Raw genomic sequence first — 22,803 nt, 5'->3', positions numbered from 1 at the left:
AAAGAATAGGTTGAAAATCACTGAAATATTCCTTTAAACAGTAAATAGCAGTTCTCATAATTCACTGTGATATTAACTAGTTCCAGTGTTGGAAAAAAGTAATGAAACTAAAACTTTGCTCAATTTCTCATCATGTAAAACATAGTAGTTATGAAACCATGCCTTTGAGTGGGCTGTATGTCCTTTTGACCTTGTTGTATTCTCAGCCTCAGGCGTTCAATTCTTTACTTACTTTTTCGCTTGTTCTTCTGTGCATGAAGAAAAGTAGAAGGAAATATCTTTATTTTTCCAATATGAGTGTGCAACATGTTCTCACTATTGCAAATCCATACAAATTTGTACTGACCAACTTGCATGAAAAATTTGCTAAAGGTTAAGCTAAAGGGCCGGGTTAGTGATCCTTTTGACCTCATTTACATGAAATAACTGCTAGCATTGCATGAGATTGGGTTGGCGTATGAGCACATGCAGCGCTGAGCAATCATCCCTGCCAACGGTGTGTTGCAGACATCTTTAGTGCACCTGCTGAAGACGGTGCGTCTGCTGCGTTTGCTGCGTCTGCTGCAGAAGGTGGACCGGTACTCGCAGTACAGCGCCGTGGTACTCACGCTCCTCATGTCCGTCTTCGCTCTGCTCGCACACTGGCTCGCATGCGTCTGGTACGTCATCGGCCGCAAAGAGCTCACCAGCAACGACCCAGTTACCTGGGACATCGGTAAGCAAGTGTGTGTGACTGCGTGGTTGTGTCTGCACACTTAGGGTTAGGGTTAGTGATAAGGGTTTTACAAATTAAAAATACAACAGCGAGTCAGAAAACACAGTACTAAAAAGAAACCCACAACAGCAAATTTGCAAACATGACCGCAAAACCAAAAACACAACAGTAAATAATAACTAATAAACTTAATAAATAAAATAAAAAAGAAACCTAAACCTTCTGTTTTGTGTTAAAATGCTCAAGTTTTGGTTTTGTTGTGTTTTTGGCTTTGTTGTTGTGTTTTTGGTTTTGCTGTTGTGTTTTTGATTTTGTTGTAATGTTTTTGGTTTTGTTGTCATATTTTTGGTTTTGTTGTATGTTTTGTTTTGTCATGTTTTTGGGGTTTTTTGTTGTTCATTTGAATTTGTTACTGTGCTTTTGTTTTTTCCTGTTGTGTTTTTGGTTTTGTTGTCATGATCTGGGTGTTGCTGCTGTGTTTTTTGGTTCTTCTGTTGTGTTTTTGGTTTTGTTGTGCTGTTGGCTTGGTTGTTGTGCTTTTTAATTTGCTATTGTGATTTTGGTTTTGTTGTTGTATTTATAGATATGCTGTTGTGTTTTTGTTTTTTTCCTGTTGTGTGTTTGGTTTTGCTGTTGCATTTTGGTTTTCACATTTACACCCACAGGCCACCATAGTTCAGGGTTCTAACTGAAAACTTTTTTATATTTTAGTTAATACTGTTATGTTTTTGGTTTTGCTGTCGTTTCCAAATTTGCTGTCATGCTTTTGGTTTTGCTATTGTGTTTTCAATTTTGTTGTTGTGTTTTTGGTTTTGCATTTTGGTATGCATTATTGGACTTACAGGCCACCATAATTCAGGGTTCTAGCAAGACAAGGCAAGTCAATATAACACGTTTCATACACAAAGGTAATTCTAAGTGGTTTACACAGCTAAAAGCATAATAAACGATAAGGAGGAAATTAAAATGATATAAAATCGATATATAAATATAGGAAATAATATACATAGATTAGATATATAGTAGATATATAAATAATTAAAAAGAAGTTGGACCTTTTAAAACTTTTTTAAACTTTTTTTTAATGCTGTTGTGTTTGCTGATAAGGTCTTGATATCGGTTTTGTAGCTCACCAGTCACTGTAGCTTGCTGTTGTCCAAATTCAGTAGCAAATCAAAATTTTCAGTAACCAAAACACTGCCATTCAAAATGTAATTGTATATATTTTAAATTTATAAAGTACAAATGAATTAAATATTTGTATCTCTGCTGTTGGAACAAATGTAATGCCATATGTAATCATGCTAAATTGGATAATAAACAAATGTTTATTAAATGTTTACATAAAAATCTACAGATGATGTATTTTTGACCTTATCAATTGCATAACATGAACAGTCTGGACAAGACGTTATCTTGTTAGCTGCTCATCTTGGAGGCCTTTCCAATTTTGCATGCCATCTGTTCTGTCACTATCACTGATCACACCAAGATTACATTTGTCCATGTCTCCACATTTGGCCTAAGCTTCTACAAGATGAGAATAGATAAACAGTATGGAAATAATAATTTGCACATTACATATCTAGTTACATATTTAAGATAAAAAAAGCCAGGAGAACAAACTCTGTCATCAGACTCTGGCAGGAAACAGAGCTATGCACCAGTGTCAGATTTCACCTACATCCCATCCATAAGCACAGGCATTAATTTCAACCATTTCACCGAATCATGTCAATTTCAACCATTGACCGAATCATGTCAAGCTCATATCAATTTAAATCACCATCAGATTAGGACCTATACAGTAAGTCAATACAGTGTTGTCAATATGTGGACATTCATTTAGCACCAAAGAACAAATCTGATATTGGTGCTTGCCCGTCTCATGGCCATCCCACTGATTACAGAATGACATGTAGTAGGGTAATGTTTATAAGATTTGGCACAAGTCTGTACTGAACAGAGCACAAGATGGAGAAAAGTCACTTGTATTAATGCAAATATCCAGAACTGTGCTGAAGCCTTTTTCCTCCCTTTTTCTTACACACTCCCAGGCTGGCTGCAGGAGCTGGGGAAGCGCTTGGAGACTCCTTACACAAACGGCACAGTTGGCGGGCCTTCCATGCGCAGCGCCTACATTGCATCGCTCTACTTCACCCTTAGCAGTCTGACCAGCGTGGGTTTCGGCAACGTCTGTGCCAACACTGATGCCGAGAAGATCTTCTCCATCTGCACCATGCTCATTGGTGGTGTGTACAGGATCTGAAATGGTTTCTCTGCTTAAAATCTAGTTACAAGCGAACAGCTGTTTGACAAGCAGTCAACCAGATGTCTGTCTGTGATATGTTGTTTTCGGTGCCTTACAATACAACACCACCTCAATACACATCTCTGTGTGATCCATATGCTGTCTTGCATTAGCAGTGAATTATCTCACTCTGCTTCTCACAGCTCTGATGCACGCCGTGGTGTTTGGCAACGTGACAGCCATCATTCAGCGCATGTACTCGCGCCGTTCCCTCTACCACACACGCATGAAGGATCTTAAGGACTTTATCCGTGTGCATCGCCTGCCTCAGCAGCTAAAGCAGCGCATGCTGGAGTACTTCCAAACCACCTGGTCAGTTACCAACGGGATCAATGCTAATGAGGTGAGACAACCCACAGGGAGCCTAATGACGCGTTTAGGTTTTCAGTCCAGTCCTCCAAGTGGTCCAGCCTAGGGGTGCAACAATAACGATACTGGTATCGAGTATCGGTCTGACGCTGTTCATTTACTCATACTCATAAAAAATGCACTGAGACCAACATACCAGGTGATACTCTGTGACATAAGCTTAGTGCACGTTGTTCCGCTAATGAACAGATGACATGACATGACAGCAATCTGGACATATTTCATGACTAATGATGCCAGCCAAAGCAAAGCAGACTGCAAACTGTGCACTGTGAAAATATCAGGAGGAGGAACTACAGCATTTTTCTACAATAAAACTAACCTGATAAAACATGTTAAACATAAAACTCAGCATAAGGACACTACTAGCAGTACACAGTAAGAATGCTGAAGGCTAAGCGAGAAAAAATGTCTACTGATAAGCCTAGCTGAGTGAAAAAACAGCTCTTAGCCCAGTATGTTGTTCCTGACACCCAGCCACTATTGGTGATTGACAACAAGGGATTCTGATGCAATGAAAATAAAAAAGTATTTACTGACAGTTGCAAAGAAGCACTTTTTTGAAGTGAAACAAAACCTGCTATAGTCTCTACTGCAACCCTAATCAATCTAATCTAAGATAAATAATGTTGCTAGCTAAGGCTATAAAGAATGAGCCTCTTTTAATGGCTTATAATGGCTACTATTTAAAGCAGGGAAACATAAACAGAGCTAAATAACATGTTCCATGGCGTCTTTGATTAATTAATACTAAGTAGGTTAATCATTTCTGTATCAGTATGGGTTTCGTTATTAAGGAGTACAAAAACTAAGTACTTGTACTCAATATCTGTCTGAAAAAAATCACTTGTTTTATTCTAGCTATACAAAACTGAGCACAAGGATCAGCTGCTAACTACTCTGAGACGTCTCCGTATAATTGCATAAGAAAAGCATTCAATAAATGGTCCAAACATTTGTTTTAGTACTATAACCCAGAATACAATCCTGTAGAGTTTCAGTCATGTACCGGTAATACAGACCTATTTCCTTTCCTTTCCATTCTAGCATATCTGATTATATGCTAGCACACAGGCGCTCACAAAGTAGGTGCCATGTTGGCACATTCAGTATCAGAAATATCACGTGAAATATGGGTCGCAGCTACTTCACTGAGCTAATTACCACTCGACTCGTCTTCACTGAATAGCTCCTTTTGTTAGGCTGTCTCAATGGTTAGCCCACAGTGAAACGATGGCACAGCTAATTAGCTAGCACAGAAAAGTAGAGGTGAAAGGGAGGGGGGAAAGTGGTGACTCTCATTTACACTTTGCAGACATACTAATTTATTCAGTGATTAAGGGGGGAAAACAGCAAACACACTTCAGACAGCTCACAGGAACTCTGTGTCTCCTGACAACTGTTGCTAGAGTGGTGTCTTGCAAATGTTAGCATGATTTTAGATCACGTTTAAAGTATTACTGCTCCTCCAGGCTTAGCCAGTGTTGAGATAGAATTAGACATGTGGCTTGCATACAGATATATATGTACTTTTGTTGTACCTTATATTGTACTTTATATTTTCTTCAAGCTAGGATCAGTGAATGCTAAAAAGTAAAGTCGATTGATTTAGCTTGTGTTTTGAGTTATGCATGTAAAATGTGTTAGTATCATATTTATCTTATTCGAGAGAAGGGAATGATCTTATTTAAGAAAGGAAATGATCTTATTTGAGAAAGCTAATGATCCTATTTGAGAAAGGGAATGATCCTATTTGAGAAAGGGAATGATCCTATTTGAAAAAGGAAATGATCTTATCTGAGAAAGCAAATGATCTCATTTGAGAAAGGGAATGGTGCTCTTTGAGAAAGGAAATTATCCTATGTCAGAAAGGAAGATGTGGAGCTGTTGCTGAGGAGGCTAATGATGACAATGGTGTATGTTGCGTGGTTATTTGCTAACGGTTTGTATAAGTCACTCTCTCTGCGCTAACCTTCTCTTTCAGTTACTGCACGACTTCCCAGATGAGTTACGGGCCGACATCGCCATGCACCTCAACAAGGACATCCTGCAGCTGCCCCTCTTCTCCTCTGCCAGTAGAGGGTGCCTGCGCTCACTCTCTCTGCACATCAAGACTTCTTTCTGCGCTCCGGGTGAATATCTCATCCGGCACGGAGATGCCCTACATGCTCATCACTTCGTTTGCTCCGGATCCCTCGAGGTGCTTAAGGATGGGATGGTGCTTGCCATATTGGGTAAGTCATATTTAGCAATTGTTCTATAAGAGTACAGTTGTTATTGTTGCTGTCAATATGCACTGACAAGATATTATTTGGGTTGTGGATTATTCACAGCAGTGACACTGAGGTGTGTGTGTGTGTGTGTGTGTGTGTGTGCAATGCTGGTATGAGTATATCAGGCAAGACAGCTTGGGTGGGTTTGATGTCAGTGGAGATGCCAGCACATCCAACTGGTTGAAAATCGTACCAGCTTGTATGTTGTATCCCAGCTCGACACAATAATCTAGTTAGTGCAGACAGAGTTGCCTGGTTTTCATTGTCTGGGCTAATTTTGGCTAATTTTGTCTTGCTGTTCCAGAAATCAGGTATTTTAATTATGGCATAATAACATAACAACATAAAACAACATAATAGACTACTTTTACCGCATGACTGTGTTGGCTATGTGTCAGTAAAGACCATTTAAGACCTTTAAGTTTAGGAAAACTGTATGAGGTCACAGACTGAGACAGACCTAGCAGAGACCTGTGCAGGTTAAAAATCAAAAAGGCAGATGAGCAAACAGGCAAAAACCAGAGCAGTCCAAAACCATAGCAAAGGGCCAAAACAATAAGACCAAACTCTAACTAGGCGACAGAGCAAAGAGGAAAGTTGAAAGGTCAAAAACTGGGAAAAAGGCAAAGATCATACAGAGCAAAAAAAAAATCAAATGAGTACAGGCTTAGAAATGAAGGCAAGGGTGACCAACAAGCCATGTGACAAGCTCAGTGAATGAAATATATACAAAGAAGTAGGAGTGGCTGTTGGTGAGGGATTCTGGGACTTTCTGGGATCCTTGGTGGACGGTGTCTTCGTGTAACGCTAATCGTGATGGAGTTTTGTAATTGGACTGGTTTTCCTGACCACTGGCTAGTTTTTGAGCTGGTTTTTGTCATGCTGACCTGTGAGCAGTGGTGTTACTGAAATAGGCTACCAATGTCAAATTTACAAAAGGACCTTTAAATTCCAGTGTTATTATGTTATCTAGATTTCTCATTCTTACTCATTGTTACCCATGTCCATAAAGCATGCCCCTAAAAGAGGAGTACATTTAGAGTTATCATTACCAAGGATTGTCATGACATCACTATTGAGCTTTTGGCAATTTATGACATACCAATATATTTCAACTATTCGGAGGAACTTATCGTCTAACCATGTTACACAAGTACTTTTCTTGGTGTTAGCATTTTACCTTGACCTGTGTTTTTTCCCACTAGGCCATTCAACTGCTTAAGACCTAAGTTATAACCCTATAAACACATGAAATTCAGCTCATGCTGATTTGTTGCTGCAAGAAAAGGTCAAGAATGTGTTCACTGTTCTGTTTTTATTTGTAATGAGCTCCCATGGGTTTTTCAGCTGGTCATTACTACTGGCGTTAGCTAGTTTGCATTTGAAACTTGTTTGCGGCTTCATCCGATCTCTGGTAAGAGTTAGAAGAGGCTCATTTAAAGACAGACAAGCCATCCGGCCCATAACACAGTTTTCCAAACGGGTTTTCTCAGCCACATAATGCACTTGTGCTGAACAATTTTTTTTAATCATGTTACATATTTTACTGGTTCTACTGGTAATATTTTACCTGTTAGCTATTAAACTACATAGCTATTTAGCTATCTGTGGTTATCAAGTGCAGTGACAACCACTCTGTAGGGTACCTAGCTAGCTAATTTTAATGCCTTTTATTGAAGTTAGCATCAAGCAAGCTATTTGTTTATTTAGCATACTCCAGTGACAGTCTTTCATTGTAATTTATGCAACAAAGCAGGAACATAGCACGCTTTAGCAAACAATTTCCCAATTTTTTTTATTGATGTTTATCTGGAAATAAATGAGATATGAGACTAGAGGAAAGCTCTCATTTGATGTTTCCGGTTGTTGTGTGCAGGTAAGGGAGATTTGATTGGAGCAGACTTGCCTGGGCGGGATCAGGTGATCAAGGCCAATGCGGATGTGAAAGCTCTGACCTACTGTGACCTGCAGTACATCAGTATCAGGGCGATGCGCGAGGTCCTCGAGCTCTATCCTGAATACGGCAACCGCTTCAATGAGGACATTCATCACAACCTCACGTACAACCTCAGAGAGGTGAGATCGCTAGGGAGACATTGTTATTTAAAGCAACTATGCTAAAAAGAGTTATAAAAAATATTTCAGGGTTTTACTGGATCCAATTGTTTTTTTAATGGGTTGAAATGGTAACCAGATGACCCGTGGACCAGTCCTAGATGCATTTGATGGTTTTGTAATGAGATTTAAAGGTGAATACAGGAGCCTGATGGTCTCTGAAGTTCACCTGGAGGTAAAAGGATGCAATTTATTGCTGCTTCAATGGCTCTATTCACACTTCTAATTATCCTGCAAAGAAACAAAAAAAGCATTAATATATAGCATTTGTATCTAGAAAAAAATGGACAGGTATTTATTTATTTATGGTGCAACTCAGTTAAATAATAACTGAATATATTCATTTCAATTTAATTTGTATAGCGTTTTAAACAGCAGCCATTGCCACAAAGCCGCTTTACAGAAATTCTAATGGTTTTTTTTCAGTATCTGTGTTTCATTGTGTCTCATTTAGTTCCTGCATTAGTTAATACTCAATCCAATACAATTTTGAAATTCTACAGTGCTTTGAGGACTAATAATTATTCGTTCTTCCCTCAGGGTCAGACTCGATTTCCTCGCTCTCCAAGAATCTCACAGGTACCATATGCACAGGCACATTCATTACATCCTCCCAATACACATATGTGCGTGCACACACACACACACACACACACACACACACACGCACACACACACACACACTAGCTCACACATGCAATCATACGCACATTCACATATGGAACATGTTCCTAGTCACATATATATGCTCACACATGCACACTCTCTCAAACCTACAGGCAAGCGACAAATTAAAACATATTGCCACCATTTTCTTGAAAATGTCTTCTAGGATTCAATACTGAGGATGCTCGCAGTAATTACTTATCTGGGTGTGAATTAGACTTTCAGAAATAGCTCTCTGCTTCAGTTAAATATATAATCACGCTGCCAAATAATTCTAAAACACACAGAGGCAGACACACAATTCACGTGCAGCAATATTTATGAATAAATAATTGGATTTTCGTTGAAAATGTTGCCAGCATCTTATGACTTTTGCCACCTCGCCTTGATGTCTCACAAAAAGTGCATTGGAAATAGTGGGACTCTGAAAGATATAATCGCATTTGACTTGTAAGGAATAAAACACTACAGAGTGTGCTGTTAGATGGGGAAAAAACAATGATGTGTGATTTGTGGTGTGTTTCCATCCTGAAGTGGATTATTTTCCAATAACAGCATGTCACGAAGTGTTTTATTCCTATTATACCATGGCAATTTGTCGACAATTACATTTTTTATCTATTGTGAGATGCGATAATTTTTATCCGGTTATGGTCACCTTGAATGTTGTGGAACATCAGTGAAACAAGTTAGTTCCTGTTATAAATTAGCAGCTTTAAACAGTTGTTCCCTCACCAGCTCCTCTAGATCTTACTTTTGAAGCTAATAAGACAAAAAAAAGCTTGTCATGACACTCACAAAGGAAACTCCTACCATAAATGATATATAAACATCTCCTTATGGAAAGTGATACCATATCATTGATTATTCCTTTTCTTTGTTAGAGTTAAAAACAACTCTAATAACAACTTTAATCATTTTATTATTATTATTATTATTATTATTATATAACAGAACAAGCACATTAATATAAATCTTTGATTTGAAATACAACCAGCACTACTGCTAGAGCTGCAGTTACAGAATATTAATCAACACCTTCTGACCAAATAGGAAAAGAGAATTCAACAGCATTGTGTTCAAAAGCACTGTGTATAAAATAAGTCAGCTGCTACTCAACTACTAAATGTCAGTTCTTTCTCATCTCTAGTGATTACAATATTTTGAACAATAGAACTAATTTACTTTGATAATTTGTAATTTTGTGAGAATATCTAACATGCAAGATTATGATTTCACTAATACTCATGTCTCTCTTCTCTTGTACATTTTTTCAGGGCCGTTCTGACTCCCTCCTTACTCCTGAGCCAAAATTGCCCTTTATTGTGGAGGCTGAGGATGAGGATGATCCAGGACAGGAAGTAGGCAGGCAGCCGTTGCTCTCCAGCATGGAAGGAAACTCAAACCATTCTGCTCTGAGCGCCATGTTAGGGGAAGAGCTACGCCATTTCGGCATGCTCCGCCTTTGCCGCTCTCCAACCCAAGGCTACCGAGGACAGAGTCCTTCCCCCCACCCCCCAGCCAGTGAAGAGCTGTGCCCCCCTGTGATCGACACGGGCCCCGTCAACCGTCCAGCCAAGCTGCTCATCCCCTCACTTACCTGCGTCAGTCCACTAGACCTGAGCCCCAGGTAATGACTACCACTGCACTCTTATTTCTATCCTATCCATGTGATTACTTGCTCTTAGTAATCACACGGTAAAAAAAATTACATGTAACAGCTGTAAACATATTAACAGTAAAGTATTGTAATATCTTACATAGTATAATATAACACATAATCCAGTACATTTTTTAAAAAAGAGGAACTTAGAATTGAGGCAGGATACAACTGAGCTGAACGTTAAAGGTCTTGCGCAAGGACACAACCATAGCAGTTTGACAGTGTTGAGATTTGAACACACAACTTTCTGCTCTGTAATGCAAAGCCTTGACCACTGAGTCACCACAACTAGCACAACTAGCTCTAACTAACTTGCATTGATTCAGTGCCATCTTTTAGTGGGAGCTCATTCAGTGGTAGAAGTGGTTGAATCAATGTAAGCTAGTGGAGCTTGTTGTGGTGGCTCAGTAGCACGACCCTTAACCTTCAGCTCAGTTGCATCCTGTATTGATTGTAAGTCACTGTTTTAATGCTCAGATGTGCTGGATTATGTCTTATTTTATACTATGTAAGATACTAGACTAGATAGATTACATAGATTACAGTCCTTTACTACAAATATGTTTGCAGTTGTTTATTGCAATTTTTTTACAATATTTTATTAGCAACCCTGACCCTGTTGCCAGTAAATTACTGTAAAATTTACAGTAACATTTTTAAAAGCGTAGTTAGTAAGTTGAAGGTTGTGAGTTGGCTGCAAATAGTTTGAGAATCCCTGTACTAAAGTGTAAAAAAAATAAAAAATCAAATAAAAACCTAAGGAAGGATAATTCACAGCACAGGTAATAGTTAATAAAACCTAAAATTTAAACTACAAAAAGTGCAAAAATGTAATTAAAAACTCCACCTAAATCTAAACTAGAAACATTACCACAGAAAGTATCTGTGGTATTTATTCGTACCTAATTGCTCATTGCACTTCATAACAAGAGATTTATACAAGCTCCTTGATTTGTTATTTGCTGTCCCATATTCTATGTTTGGAGTAGTGAATCATGTTTCTGTGTGGGGGTGTATGTAAATGGCCTGTGTTTTTCGGTTTAGTTAGTGTGAACCCAAAGGCAGTTTACCAGAAATGGACAATAAAGCTATTGATCAATCTGTATGTCATATCTTCACATCTGATCCTTTGTGGGAATATTTTGAATTTTAGCTGTCAAATAACACAAATAAGATGCATACATGCGCATATTCATAAGATAAGCTTCCAGATCCAGCCGTGAGAATGATTTCAATATGTTCTTCTTTTGTCAGATGCAATCTTAAAAGCTCTCTGAAAAAATATGTATAATGTAAACTAAGTATGAACAATTTTGGAAGACATTTTGCTAAAAAGTATTAATTTCCCCTACATACGGAAGCTTTTGGGACACCCTGTATATATATTGACATTATGTCCATTATGTTCAGTAAATACAGAAATTGAAAAATACTTTGTTTATTTTAAGAGGGAGGTATGTCTACTAGATTGTGCCATAAGCAAGCTTTCCAAATGTGAACACTAACTCTCGACCGAACATTCAATGACCCTCATGCTGCTAGAAAAACAAGTTATTGAATGATCAAGATGACAAAGCGCAATAAGAAGTCATTTAAAGCTTGATTTATTAGGATGTCAGCCTGACTTTATTACCCACTATCCAGACAGACTCAGTACACAATGCAGTGCAGTGTGTGCTTATTCATTCTTCTCTAAATATCAGAAACAAAAATAGCTTCCCGATAGCTTTTCCGTCTGTCTTTAGAACTTAATCATTATCAACGTCATCTTCTTCAGCAACCACTTTTGTTCTGGCCAGAGTCAAAGTGAATCTGGAGCCCATCCCGGGAACACACTCACTAACAAACAGGAGCCATTTCGATGAGTTAGTCCACCTTTTGGTATGATTTTGGAATTACTAGAAACAAAAAAATCAACTGAAATTTTCACATGCAGTGAATACTTGGTGAATAAAAGGAGGTTGAAATTGAACAAGCACTTCTGTCCGTTTTGTTTTCACTATTAAATTTCTGTCTTTTTGGACATGTGTCTGAATGATCTGACGTGATGAAAAGACACACTGACAGTACACTGGAGACAAATACTAGTGCATGATTCAATTATATAACATAGCATTTGCATGTACAATAGACCCAGAAATATTAATATTACTAATTAACTACCACATGTGAACCATTAATAATGAAATGAGGCACAACTGCCATGTTAATGTAGTCTAAAATGCTCCAATTAAAAGGTCCTTTTTCATTGAGTTGATTGCTTTTTTGTAATCATGTGAATGGCATTTGCTGAAATGCCAGCATGCTTTAATGAATGTGGTAAATAAACTGAGCTGTAAAGATTTGTTTAGATTTGTTAGACACTTAATGGGAAAGAGCATATTTGTACTGGATGTTGGAAAAAGAGGTTCATTTGAGAGTATGCTGATGTCCTGCAGGGTTGTGGATGGTATTGAGGATAATGAACCAGCATTTCACTTCAATGTGGAGCCCAGTGAGGTCACTTCTAATCGAAGAGCCAAAGGTAAGAGACATTTTTGCTTAGCACTGGCCAGAATTTCAGTTTTGTGGCTCATTTTGAGTGAGTAATTGGCAGTATATACTGTATATAGCTCTTATATAATATATGCGATAAATATGTTAAAAATACTTTATAATGAAGAATAAAAGAGAGATAAAAATGTAAAAGGATGTCATATACATAGGACATAAGTGACAGTTAAACTCACTTTTAAATAAGTGTTTGTGCTTTTTAGATCCCTTACAGGTGAATGCCAACCTTTTACTTGAGACAGAAGAAGTTAGACAAAGCATCTCCCAACTCAACACAGAGGTATTCAATACACACACACACACACACACACACACACTTGTATGTTAGTGTTGGGCATAACTACGCTATTTAACAAAATTACATCATTAAATGTTTTAGTTTTATGATATATTTATCTAAAGTAAATCAAAAAAAGACATTTAACTTACAATCTGTATATACAATGAACCTCCTGTTTAAAGATACTGTCTGTAATTTTTCAAAAGCATTTCTACACTAATAATTCTATAACTGATAGATACACTAAAAAATTTGCGATTCATAGTATTTCTGTGCAAGGGCTCTGGATAGGTTGTTCATTACAGTCTTCTGTTTAATTTTTTTCTGGCCCTGAAATTAGATCCATCTCTAGTTGAAAAGCCTATTCCACACTTCCAGCTACTTTTTGCTAAAAGGTATTAGAGAGGGTGGTGCAGGCAGTTGGAGGAGACGGAGTCTTTTCAGTGTTTTCATAGCAATCTGCCTCAAAGGCAGCAGGGGTCTATAAAATTTACAAACCATGCCTTTAAAAAGAATTAGAAAATGAAGCATGGTGGCTTAGTGGTTAGCATGTTTGCCTTGTTGGGGGTTCGATTCCCACCTCTGCCCTGTGTGCGTGGAGTTTGCATGTTTTCATCATGTTTCGGGGGTTTCCTCTGGGTCGTCTGGTTTCCTCCCCCAGTCCGAAAACATGTGGTGTAGGCTGATTAGCCAAATTTGTCCCTAGAGTGTGAATGAGCGTGTGTGTGATTGTGCCTTGCGATGGGTTGGCACCCCATCCACGGTGTCCCCTGCCTCGTGCCCTGAGTTCCCTGGGACAGGCTCCAGGCTCCCCATAACCCTGTGTGGGATAAGCTGTACAGAAAATGGATGGATGGAGTAAATTGGCTGTGGGACCCTAAAGATAGAGGCTGTTGCTACTTGATCTGGAGCACCATCCTGATTTACAACACACCCTTCAATCCACCGACCTACACTTGTGAAAATTATGACAAATGACTATGTGAGATTTTCTACAAAAGAAATATTTCTTTTCATAATGATTAACCCACTGATCTTTTAATCATTCCTGCTTTGTGGTATGATTAAAAGATCATTTTCTGCATGTCTAATCATCACTAATGCACCTGCCTGAGTTATTAATAATGATAATATGTTGAATTTATTTAACACATTTCTCAAACCCTTAGTTGCTTTACAATATTGGAAAATGTTGGAGCGAGAGATGCAAGTGCGTAAACTCAGCATGAAATTATTTATTATTTAAGGCAATCCAGTAATCAGAGTTAAAGTCAGAGTCCATGGCAGGCAGGCAATACAAGATGGAAACATGAGGGTATAAATAGAAAAACTAATCAAAGGCAAATCTAAGTACACACATATGGAAACAGACCAATAAGCTGGGAAACATTCCTTGCGCTAAGGGGATTTGTGGTAAACACAAAAATAATCAAGCAATCAATCAAAGAAACAGACTCAAATATCTACTCAACAGTTATTTAAATAACAAACAATTATTAGTGCATAAACTTTGTTTCCTGTGTTTCAGATGAACCGCTTGAACCAGGAAGTGTCCAATCTGGCCAAAGGTCTGCATGAGATGATGCACTTCTTACATACTCATGTGACCATGCCCCACTTCCCTTCCTCTGTCCCACCATACTCGTCTTTTAGCCTCCATGCACAAACCAGCAACACCAGCCTGACACCATCCCCCTCTGACTGGCCACCTCGGATGTCTTTCAACCTGGCCACAGCTCCCAGCTGTGGCTGCGGAAGAGGCTCTGTTCTGGGACAGGAAGTAGAAATGGAGCATCTCCATCCACCTCCCAGTCCTCCACACAGCACCTGCCCTCACTCTCTGTTCTGCCCTGAACAGGAAAGACTCTCTGCCTTGGGACTGGAGAGTCAGCCGAGTCCATACCAGACATCCAGGACAACACCAAATTCGCAATACATGGGCCACTCAGCTGGCCGGGCGGTGCCCTGTCTCCTCAGCTTGGCTCCCAGCTTCCCCTCAGTCTCAGGACCTAGCAGGATGGCACCTCAAACAAACTCTCCAAGTAAAGCTTTGTGTTCTCATGGAAGTCTCAGTCAGTCACACTCCACTCTAAGCCTGCAGACCACCCCTGACCTCACATGCCAACGTTCCACACCCATCCACATCTCTCTTACACCAACTGGGCAATCACAGCCCTTTACAGCCGTCAGTCCGCTTATGCATGCTGGGATTTGTAGCCCGAGCTCCTTACACTTGCCAACAGGGCCTAGACAGAATGACCTGGTCGGGTCCAGTCCTGTTCACCTGCATGACCCCACCCCAACCCCCACTGGGGAAATGACTGATACAGAGAGCCTGGGTCCTGCAGGGGTCTAAATACAGTATTTACTACATTTCTTTCACAATTCTTTCAGTGTAAAGACGTGCATTGCATGCCAGTTCCTCCAAAAAAGCAGTGGTGTTGCAAAGAGTTTACAGTCTGCATAGAAATTTGCATTTGTTTTTTTTTTGTTTTGTTTTTTTTTTGCTTTGCTTTGACACTATTACCTCATAATCTCCATTGCAGCTAGCTTCACCAAAGAACAAGTGCTGCCTGGCATTTCAAACTAAATGAAACATGAATGTTTAAATGACAACATGTATAGCATACAAACATACACAAGTATGATGTAGAGAGCTAAAACACATGGCGTTAAAGATATTTCAGAGGAAGGAGGGTTCTATATATTTCTAGTCCCTGAGCAAATGCAGATTCTGTGAGCTCACTTCCCATTTCTTGAAAAGTTTTTAGTCCAAGCCCCTTGAAGGCCCCCGCCACCTACAGGCCCAGTTCCAGTACTTCCCAAGCGTGTCACCCATCAAAGGGAACAAAAAAGGGCCGTTTTTAAATTTATTTCCACAGGCAGTTTTCTGATCGAGGTAATTTTGTTAGACATGTTCTACAAGAGGATTGAACCAGTTTGTCTCTGGTTTTCCAGGTCAAAACAGTATTTCTATGAAAAGGTTTGGTTTTGACTTGAGTATAGCAAGTAAACATAACGATTCAGGGCGTCCAGGCTGCATCAGGTACGGTATTGAGAAATAACAACAGCAGCAACAATAAAACAATGTATATAGCAAATGTAGTGGAATGTCCTAGATCGCTCCATGGGGCCTGAACCAGGCAACTCATCCCATGCGGAGAAAAACGACAGTGAGATAAGGGCGGCCCTGGGAGTCCTGATCTCATATCAGCTCCTCCTTGTCTAAAAAAGCTCACTCATTAGTGTACGAATGGCAGTCGCTGATATGGCAGCAGAAGAGAGGAGTATCTTCCACTGAAGTGGCTGAAACATAATCCGCCCTTATGTATCACCCAAGCGGCCATGTGCAGCACGTGGAGGAGGGTAAAGCAGAAGCATATGCTCCCATACACTCAATGTGATTCTTCACCTGTGTGTTTTAGATGAAAAGATCCTGAAGACACTTACATTTTGGCCCTGGATTAGTCTCTGTGTTGCCAGCAGCAAAGTTCAGCAAGTTTTAAACACCAATTAAAAGTAGGCTACTTAAAAATAGGATAACATTCACTAGGACTTCGCAAATAGGACACCAAGGTCATCCTATTTGCAGTGACAACCCTGGTGAGCAAGATTTACAAGGAATTACTTGTGCTCTGTCCATTTGAGCCAAATAATTATTATACAATGTCAACATAATGTTCGCCTATTTGTTTTATTTAAAAGTACTGAAAATTACTTTTAATTATTTACTTTTTAGTGGGTGGTTCAGTGGTGCAGGGGGCAGTTGGATCCTGAGCTTGGGTTTGATTCAGGGTTTGATGACTTTGATTCAGGTTCTCTGGTTTTCTCCCACCTTCCAGAAATATGCTGGTAGATGGCTCCAGAAATATGCTGCTAGATGTATTGGCTACTCTAGTTGTCCCATTCAGGATATATTCCCACCTCATGGCCAGTTTTCCCAGGACGGGCTCCAGATCCATCACAACCCTGACAGAGATAATGTATTAAGTGAAGATGAAAGACTGAAAGTTAAAGTATTGAAGTGTTTGGCACATTGTATTATTGTAGTATTGAAAAAGTGTCTACGTTTCGCAGAGCAGATACACTTGCACTGGTCAGGAAACACAGTGTAGTTGGGAATTTCTTTGAAAAGAAAAGACACAAGTGCTGGTTAGCTAACTACACAGGTTGCTAGCATGCTAGCAGAATAAAATAATAAATCTATGACAGCTGTCATTTTCTAGATGGAATAGTCATCTACATAAAACATATTTTAACATATCAAATCATTCACATATTTATTTCTCGTTTGAAATAGTAAAAATGTATTGCTCAAAAGAGTGTAATGCATTCTGAGCAAGTAGTGCATCTTATTCTGAACTGCCTGTGCAATTGAGATTGCAGTTGGAGCTGCTCAAGGGTCTGATTTAAAAATACTTTCTGGAACGCATGCTACTTTTTCTACCGTGGATATGCTGCTTGAGTTCATTTGTGCAGCCTAAAGTTAATGTACTATAGAGAAGCCAATACTGGCACAAAGAATGCTGTGCTAATTAAATTTCCACGCTGCATGATCTTACTTTGAGATATTTCCTTCTGTGTTTTCTGTGTTTTGTTCTTTCACTGCTTTTGTTGTTTAGATCACAGCACGGCGACAGAAGGGAATGTTTGTAAGTCTTGCCATTATAAGTTTCGAGTAGCTTATCGTTAGGGTTTCCAGTTTTTTTTTCTGAGGTACCAGTTATTAAATGCTGCAGTAATATTATCCTCCACACTTTCTAATGAAAAAGCTTCTTGAAGTTAGTGCACAGGTTTTCTGGCTGTATGAGGATTCTATTTTCATATTTATTTTTTACTAATTATTAAATGTCTTGCTGATTTGTTATAGCATTTTAAGGCTTTTTGCCCGTAAAAACATAAACTTGTCCATTATTGCATTTTTTAAAGGTTTTATGAATTATCTTAAAATTCTGAAAATGTGTTTGATTGAGTTTTGGTGTCCTATTTGTATTTACGGAACATAATTATTTTTTGTTTTTGCTCTGTAAAGTAAAAAAAGTGTATTGTTTCATTGCATTGAATGCTGATTAAAGTGTACTGTATAAACAAAATTAAACATGCTGCATTTTTGCAAAAACATTGATGTACTATTTGGTGCCCTCTCCAAATGATCAAAAAAAAAAAAAGCTGATCAGTGGTCTCAGTGGGAAAGTCGTGATTTGAGGCATAACTCCACTGAGAGCATTACACAACTGTTTGTTTACTTTCTCTCATATTCTCTCCTACTCTATTCCCCTAATCACATTGTGTCAGACAAAACGCAGGATTTAATACACGAAGCTTCCCATGCAGGTTGTCTGGCTGGTGGGCAGTGTCACTAACAGGCTGAGCTTTTAACTTTCTTCTCTTTCTTTCTCTCTTTCTCTCTGTCTGAATTTGTCCTGTAACTATGGTACCCGCACAAGATCGCAAGTTTTCACGTGATTAGATTTTGTGTAAAGAAACAGCATGAGAACTCGCTACACAGATGGTGACTGCCTTATGTAGGACCATGGCTTTAGTTTATAATGAGCCCTTGATCAGTACACACTATAAAAAGAGATTGCCTCGATGTTGGAATGTTTCATACACAGGCACTGAGTAGCCCGGATCAGCACCACAACACTACATTTTCATTTGCCCTTCTCATTAGCAATAAAAATAGATCTGTGTAGGCATAACGGCACACGGTCACAAATCAAATTAATAAGACGAAGAACAAAAGCATTGGTACAAATGTACAGAGGAGAAAAATGAAGGACATTTGCACAGCATAATAAAGAAGTCTCCTAAGAGTACATTTTTAATAATGTAGGATATATTACAGGAGCATTCCTGTGCTTTTCAAACTGATCTCTACTCAGAAAACAATACACAACCTGATTACTCAAAAGTCACCTATTATAGAAGTTTAGTGAGGAATAAAACAATTCCAGAAGTGCTGTTATAGGAAAATAATCAATAGTGGCATGGTTGGATGCGCGGTTGATTATTTTCCAGTAACAGCACATCCTGATGTGTTTTATTACTGGAAAATAATCAACCGTGCATCCGACCATGCCACTGTTGATTATTAAAGAGACATGTCATGCTTTTTAAGCATTTATAGTTACAGTTAATGCTGCAGAACATCCATGAAGCAAGTGAGTTCCTGTTATCACTTACAGTTATAACTGCTCCCTAACTAGCCTCTATTTTTTTTTTCTCTCTTAAAGTTAATAGGACCAAATACACAGCTTGAAATTGGAAAATGCAAAATCGTCTGTCCTAAAAAGCATTCCCATGTTACAAAGTTACAAAGCGCTGACACTGGAGACTCCTTCCACATTATCCTTCCACAGACTTAAATACACATCTCCTTACAGAAAACCATCACCATCGATAATAATACGGTTATACGTTTTTCTTTGTTAAATAACAACACATTTATTATTGAGTTGTTACTATAGCAATGATAAAGTATTAGAACGAGCGCATTAATATAAACGAGTGATTTGCCTAGCAGCTGGCACTATTGTCAGAGCTGCTATTATAGAAAATTAATCAACACCTTTTAACCAATCAGAGTTGAGAATTCAACAGTGCTAAGCGTCAGTGTTTTATAGCAGTTTTCCACCAAAAGGAAAGTTTACAGTACAGAGGACTTTACTCTTTGCTTGCTTTACGTTTTTTCTGAGTAGTTTAAAGAGAGGGAATAAAAAGATGATGAGGGAACGACTGTTTATAGCTGCTGTAACATAAGTGAAACCAGGAACTAAGTAGTTTTCAATGTAACGCTAACATTCAGTGTAACTCTAAACAAATTCAAATTCAAATTTTATTTGTCACATGCATAACCATACACAGTACGACTTACAGTGAAATGCTTTATACATCTGTTCCGAAATAAAATAAGAAAATATAGAAAAATCTTAAATATAAAGAAAAATATTAAATATAAAGAAATATATATACATAAAAATATATGAAGGGATTAAAAAAAAGTGTATAAGAATATATATATGGATATATGGATGGTGGCAGCAGCAGTCTGACGTGAGGTTTTGTGCAAATAATGTGCCGTTTAAAAAAATGCTTAAAAGTATGATGGGTTGTTCATTAATGAGCAAATTAGCAACTTGCTGTGGTATAAGGGGAATAAAACACGTTAACATACAATATAATAAAACACTAAACATAGTGTCAGGAGAAAATAATCAACTTTCGGCTCGTAACAGTAGTTCTGCTTTGCGGCAAGCCGCATCGCTCCACCTTGTTGTTGACTATTTTTGTATAACAGCCCTGTTGTGTTTTATGCCTTACTTATTGACTCCCCAACAGCTGTCTTAGCAAATGTCAAGTAAACAGGTTTTCGGTTGTTTTCTCAGTACAGGAAAATGTGTTGAAATTCTTGTCTGTGGTAATCACACATATGCTACAGATGCTCATACTTCCAGATGGAGGGTGGGAATTGTCTAAATTGATTTGAAATAGAATACATTTCTATTTCCACCAGCTGCAAATAGCATCTGCTATACAAGAAACAGCTCAGATTAAATTATTATTTATGAAATAAATATATTTGGTGACAGGCTGTAAATCACGTGATCCTCTTCAGAAGACAAAATTCTTGCAAGAAAGAAGTTCATATCTTCGAGCATTAGGCCAAATCCTTATTAATGGCATAAAGCAGATGGTGGGTGAAGGTTAGGAGATTTCATTTTAATTATAGCCTACTGCCTGTGCTCATTCAGCCTTAGTAGTAATTAGCAGTGTTTATGTTTGACAGAGTGCGAGTGGGTGGAAAATAAGCTATTAGACAGCGTACGTTTGATTTTTACACTCACTAAAATTTAAAGCTGTACAGAGACACTTAATGAGAAAGAATCTCAGGAATGTCTTAGTGGATAGTATATGTATGTAGCACCATCCTAAGGTGAGAATTAGCAATTACACTGATAATAATAAGAAGAAAATGAATTCTGCTTAGGGAAAAAAAAAGTCACATTTCACATCATGTTGACATTTCACATTTCACATCACATAATCGTATGTTTTTCACCTGTGATGATGTGAGTAATGTGTGATCAACTGGTAGACCAACTTTCTGTTTCCGTGCATGTTTTCTCTGTGGCCTTGTGGGTTTCCTCCTCCGGTTTCCTCCCTCTGTCCAAAGACAAATTTCCCCTAGGAGTGAATGAGTGTGAGAATGTGTGTGTGCATGATATCCTTTGATGGACTGGCATCCCATTCCCGCCTTGTGCCCAGCGTTCCGGGAGAGGCTGTAGATCCACAGCAACTTTGACCAGGATAAAGCAGTTAGTGAAAGTGAGTGTGTGAGAGTGATGTCTACAATGTAACGTTAGTATGTAGAGGTAATTTCGAACATGTCTACCAGCTGGTAAAAATGGTCTACCAGCTTGACCAGCTTGGCCTGTGTTTTGGCAGCTGGTAGCTGGTCAGACTATGCTGTATCTTTTAACAGGGAAGTGATCTGAGAAATTAGGCACAACCTTGATAGTAAGTGATAGTATGAAGTATCTCCACCACCACTGTGTGATAAAAAAAAAAAGGAATACATTCACCAACTCCATTTTGAGAAACACTGTATTAGAGGATCTGTGATTTTTTTATTATTTTTTTTTATACTGGATGCCTAGGTGCAATAATTGTGACACCATGTGTCACTTGGAATTTATCCTGTGTCCTTCATTTTCTATCAGGTCAGGACTCTGTGCAGTCGAGTTTTTCCACATCAACCTTGGCAAACCAAGTCTTCATGGACTTCACTTTGCGTACAGGGGCATAGCCATGATGGAACAGGTTTGGGCTATTTAGTTCCAGTGAAGGGAAAAAGACATCCTGGACAACTATGTGCTTCCAACAGTTTGGGAAAGAACCCCATGTGAGTGTGATAGACAGGTGTCAAGTCAAGTTAAGTGGCTTTATTGTCATTTCAACCATATACAGCTAATACAGTACACAGTGAAACGAAACAACGTTCCGCCAGGACCATGGTGCTACATAAAACAACACAGAACTACATGAGACTGCACATTACTACATAAAGTGCACGTGCAAACAGCACAAGACAGTACAATAACTACTAAAACAGGACAACAGGCAGAGTAAGAGACAGTGCAGCACTGACCAGTACACAGCTCTACTGTAGAAGTGTCAGATATAAGTGGTAGTGCAAAAGAATAACAATATAATAAAATGCTGTGAATGTAACCATAACATACTATGACATAATATTCAGCAGATAAGCTGAATATATGGGCATAGCAAATTCAAATTAAAATTTTATTTGTCACATGCATAACCACTTGCAGTGAAAGTTGCTTTATACAACTGTTTCAACATAAAATAAGAAAATATAGAAAAATATTCAATATAAAGAAAAATATATACATAAAAAATATATATGAAGGAATTATATACAAATAATGTGCCGTTTGTGCGATATAATGTGCAGTAATGTGGAGTAAATGGTCACTGTACAAAAACACGTGCAACACAGGTGAGGCAGTTATTGAGGTAGCGGCCAGGTAGAGAGTATACAGTAGTAGTGAAAAGAAATTAAATATAATATTTTTTAGAAATACAGTAGCAGCAAAAAAATGCAGGTAGTAATACAGAAATGCAAAAACACAAAGGGAGTGGGATGGTATCCATTTGTGTGTGTGTGTGTGTTGTCAGTCCAGTCTCTGAGTATTGAGGAGTCTGATGGCTTGGGGGAATTGTCCACATACTTTTGGCAATATAATATATCCATCAACTACCTATCCATGCCACACACACACACTCTCTCTCTCACACACACATTGCCACAGTGCCACCTTGAACCCCCCACCC

At 38.5% G+C, this 22,803-nt stretch overlaps 1 protein-coding gene across 1 annotated transcript in view; it reads left to right on the top strand.

Moving 5' to 3' along the window:
• Positions 1-18,007, top strand: part of kcnh4a (potassium voltage-gated channel, subfamily H (eag-related), member 4a) — a 41,703-nt gene extending 23,696 nt beyond the window's left edge. Inside the window, exons 7-16 of the mRNA XM_026916862.3 lie at positions 508-715; positions 2,773-2,967; positions 3,170-3,369; positions 5,380-5,629; positions 7,545-7,744; positions 8,324-8,362; positions 9,727-10,079; positions 12,551-12,636; positions 12,869-12,945; positions 14,474-18,007. Coding sequence (XP_026772663.3) covers positions 508-715; positions 2,773-2,967; positions 3,170-3,369; positions 5,380-5,629; positions 7,545-7,744; positions 8,324-8,362; positions 9,727-10,079; positions 12,551-12,636; positions 12,869-12,945; positions 14,474-15,301 — 2,436 coding nt within the window. The 3' untranslated portion in view covers positions 15,302-18,007. The remainder of the gene's footprint in view (positions 1-507; positions 716-2,772; positions 2,968-3,169; positions 3,370-5,379; positions 5,630-7,544; positions 7,745-8,323; positions 8,363-9,726; positions 10,080-12,550; positions 12,637-12,868; positions 12,946-14,473) is intronic.
• The last annotated feature ends 4,796 nt before the right edge of the window (positions 18,008-22,803 follow it).

Source organism: Pangasianodon hypophthalmus, chromosome 13 (assembly GCF_027358585.1).
Source record: "Pangasianodon hypophthalmus isolate fPanHyp1 chromosome 13, fPanHyp1.pri, whole genome shotgun sequence".
Taxonomy (NCBI): Eukaryota; Metazoa; Chordata; class Actinopteri; order Siluriformes; family Pangasiidae; genus Pangasianodon; species Pangasianodon hypophthalmus.
Note: the sequence above shows the minus strand (reverse complement) of the source record. Positions and strands in the feature narration are given on the sequence as shown.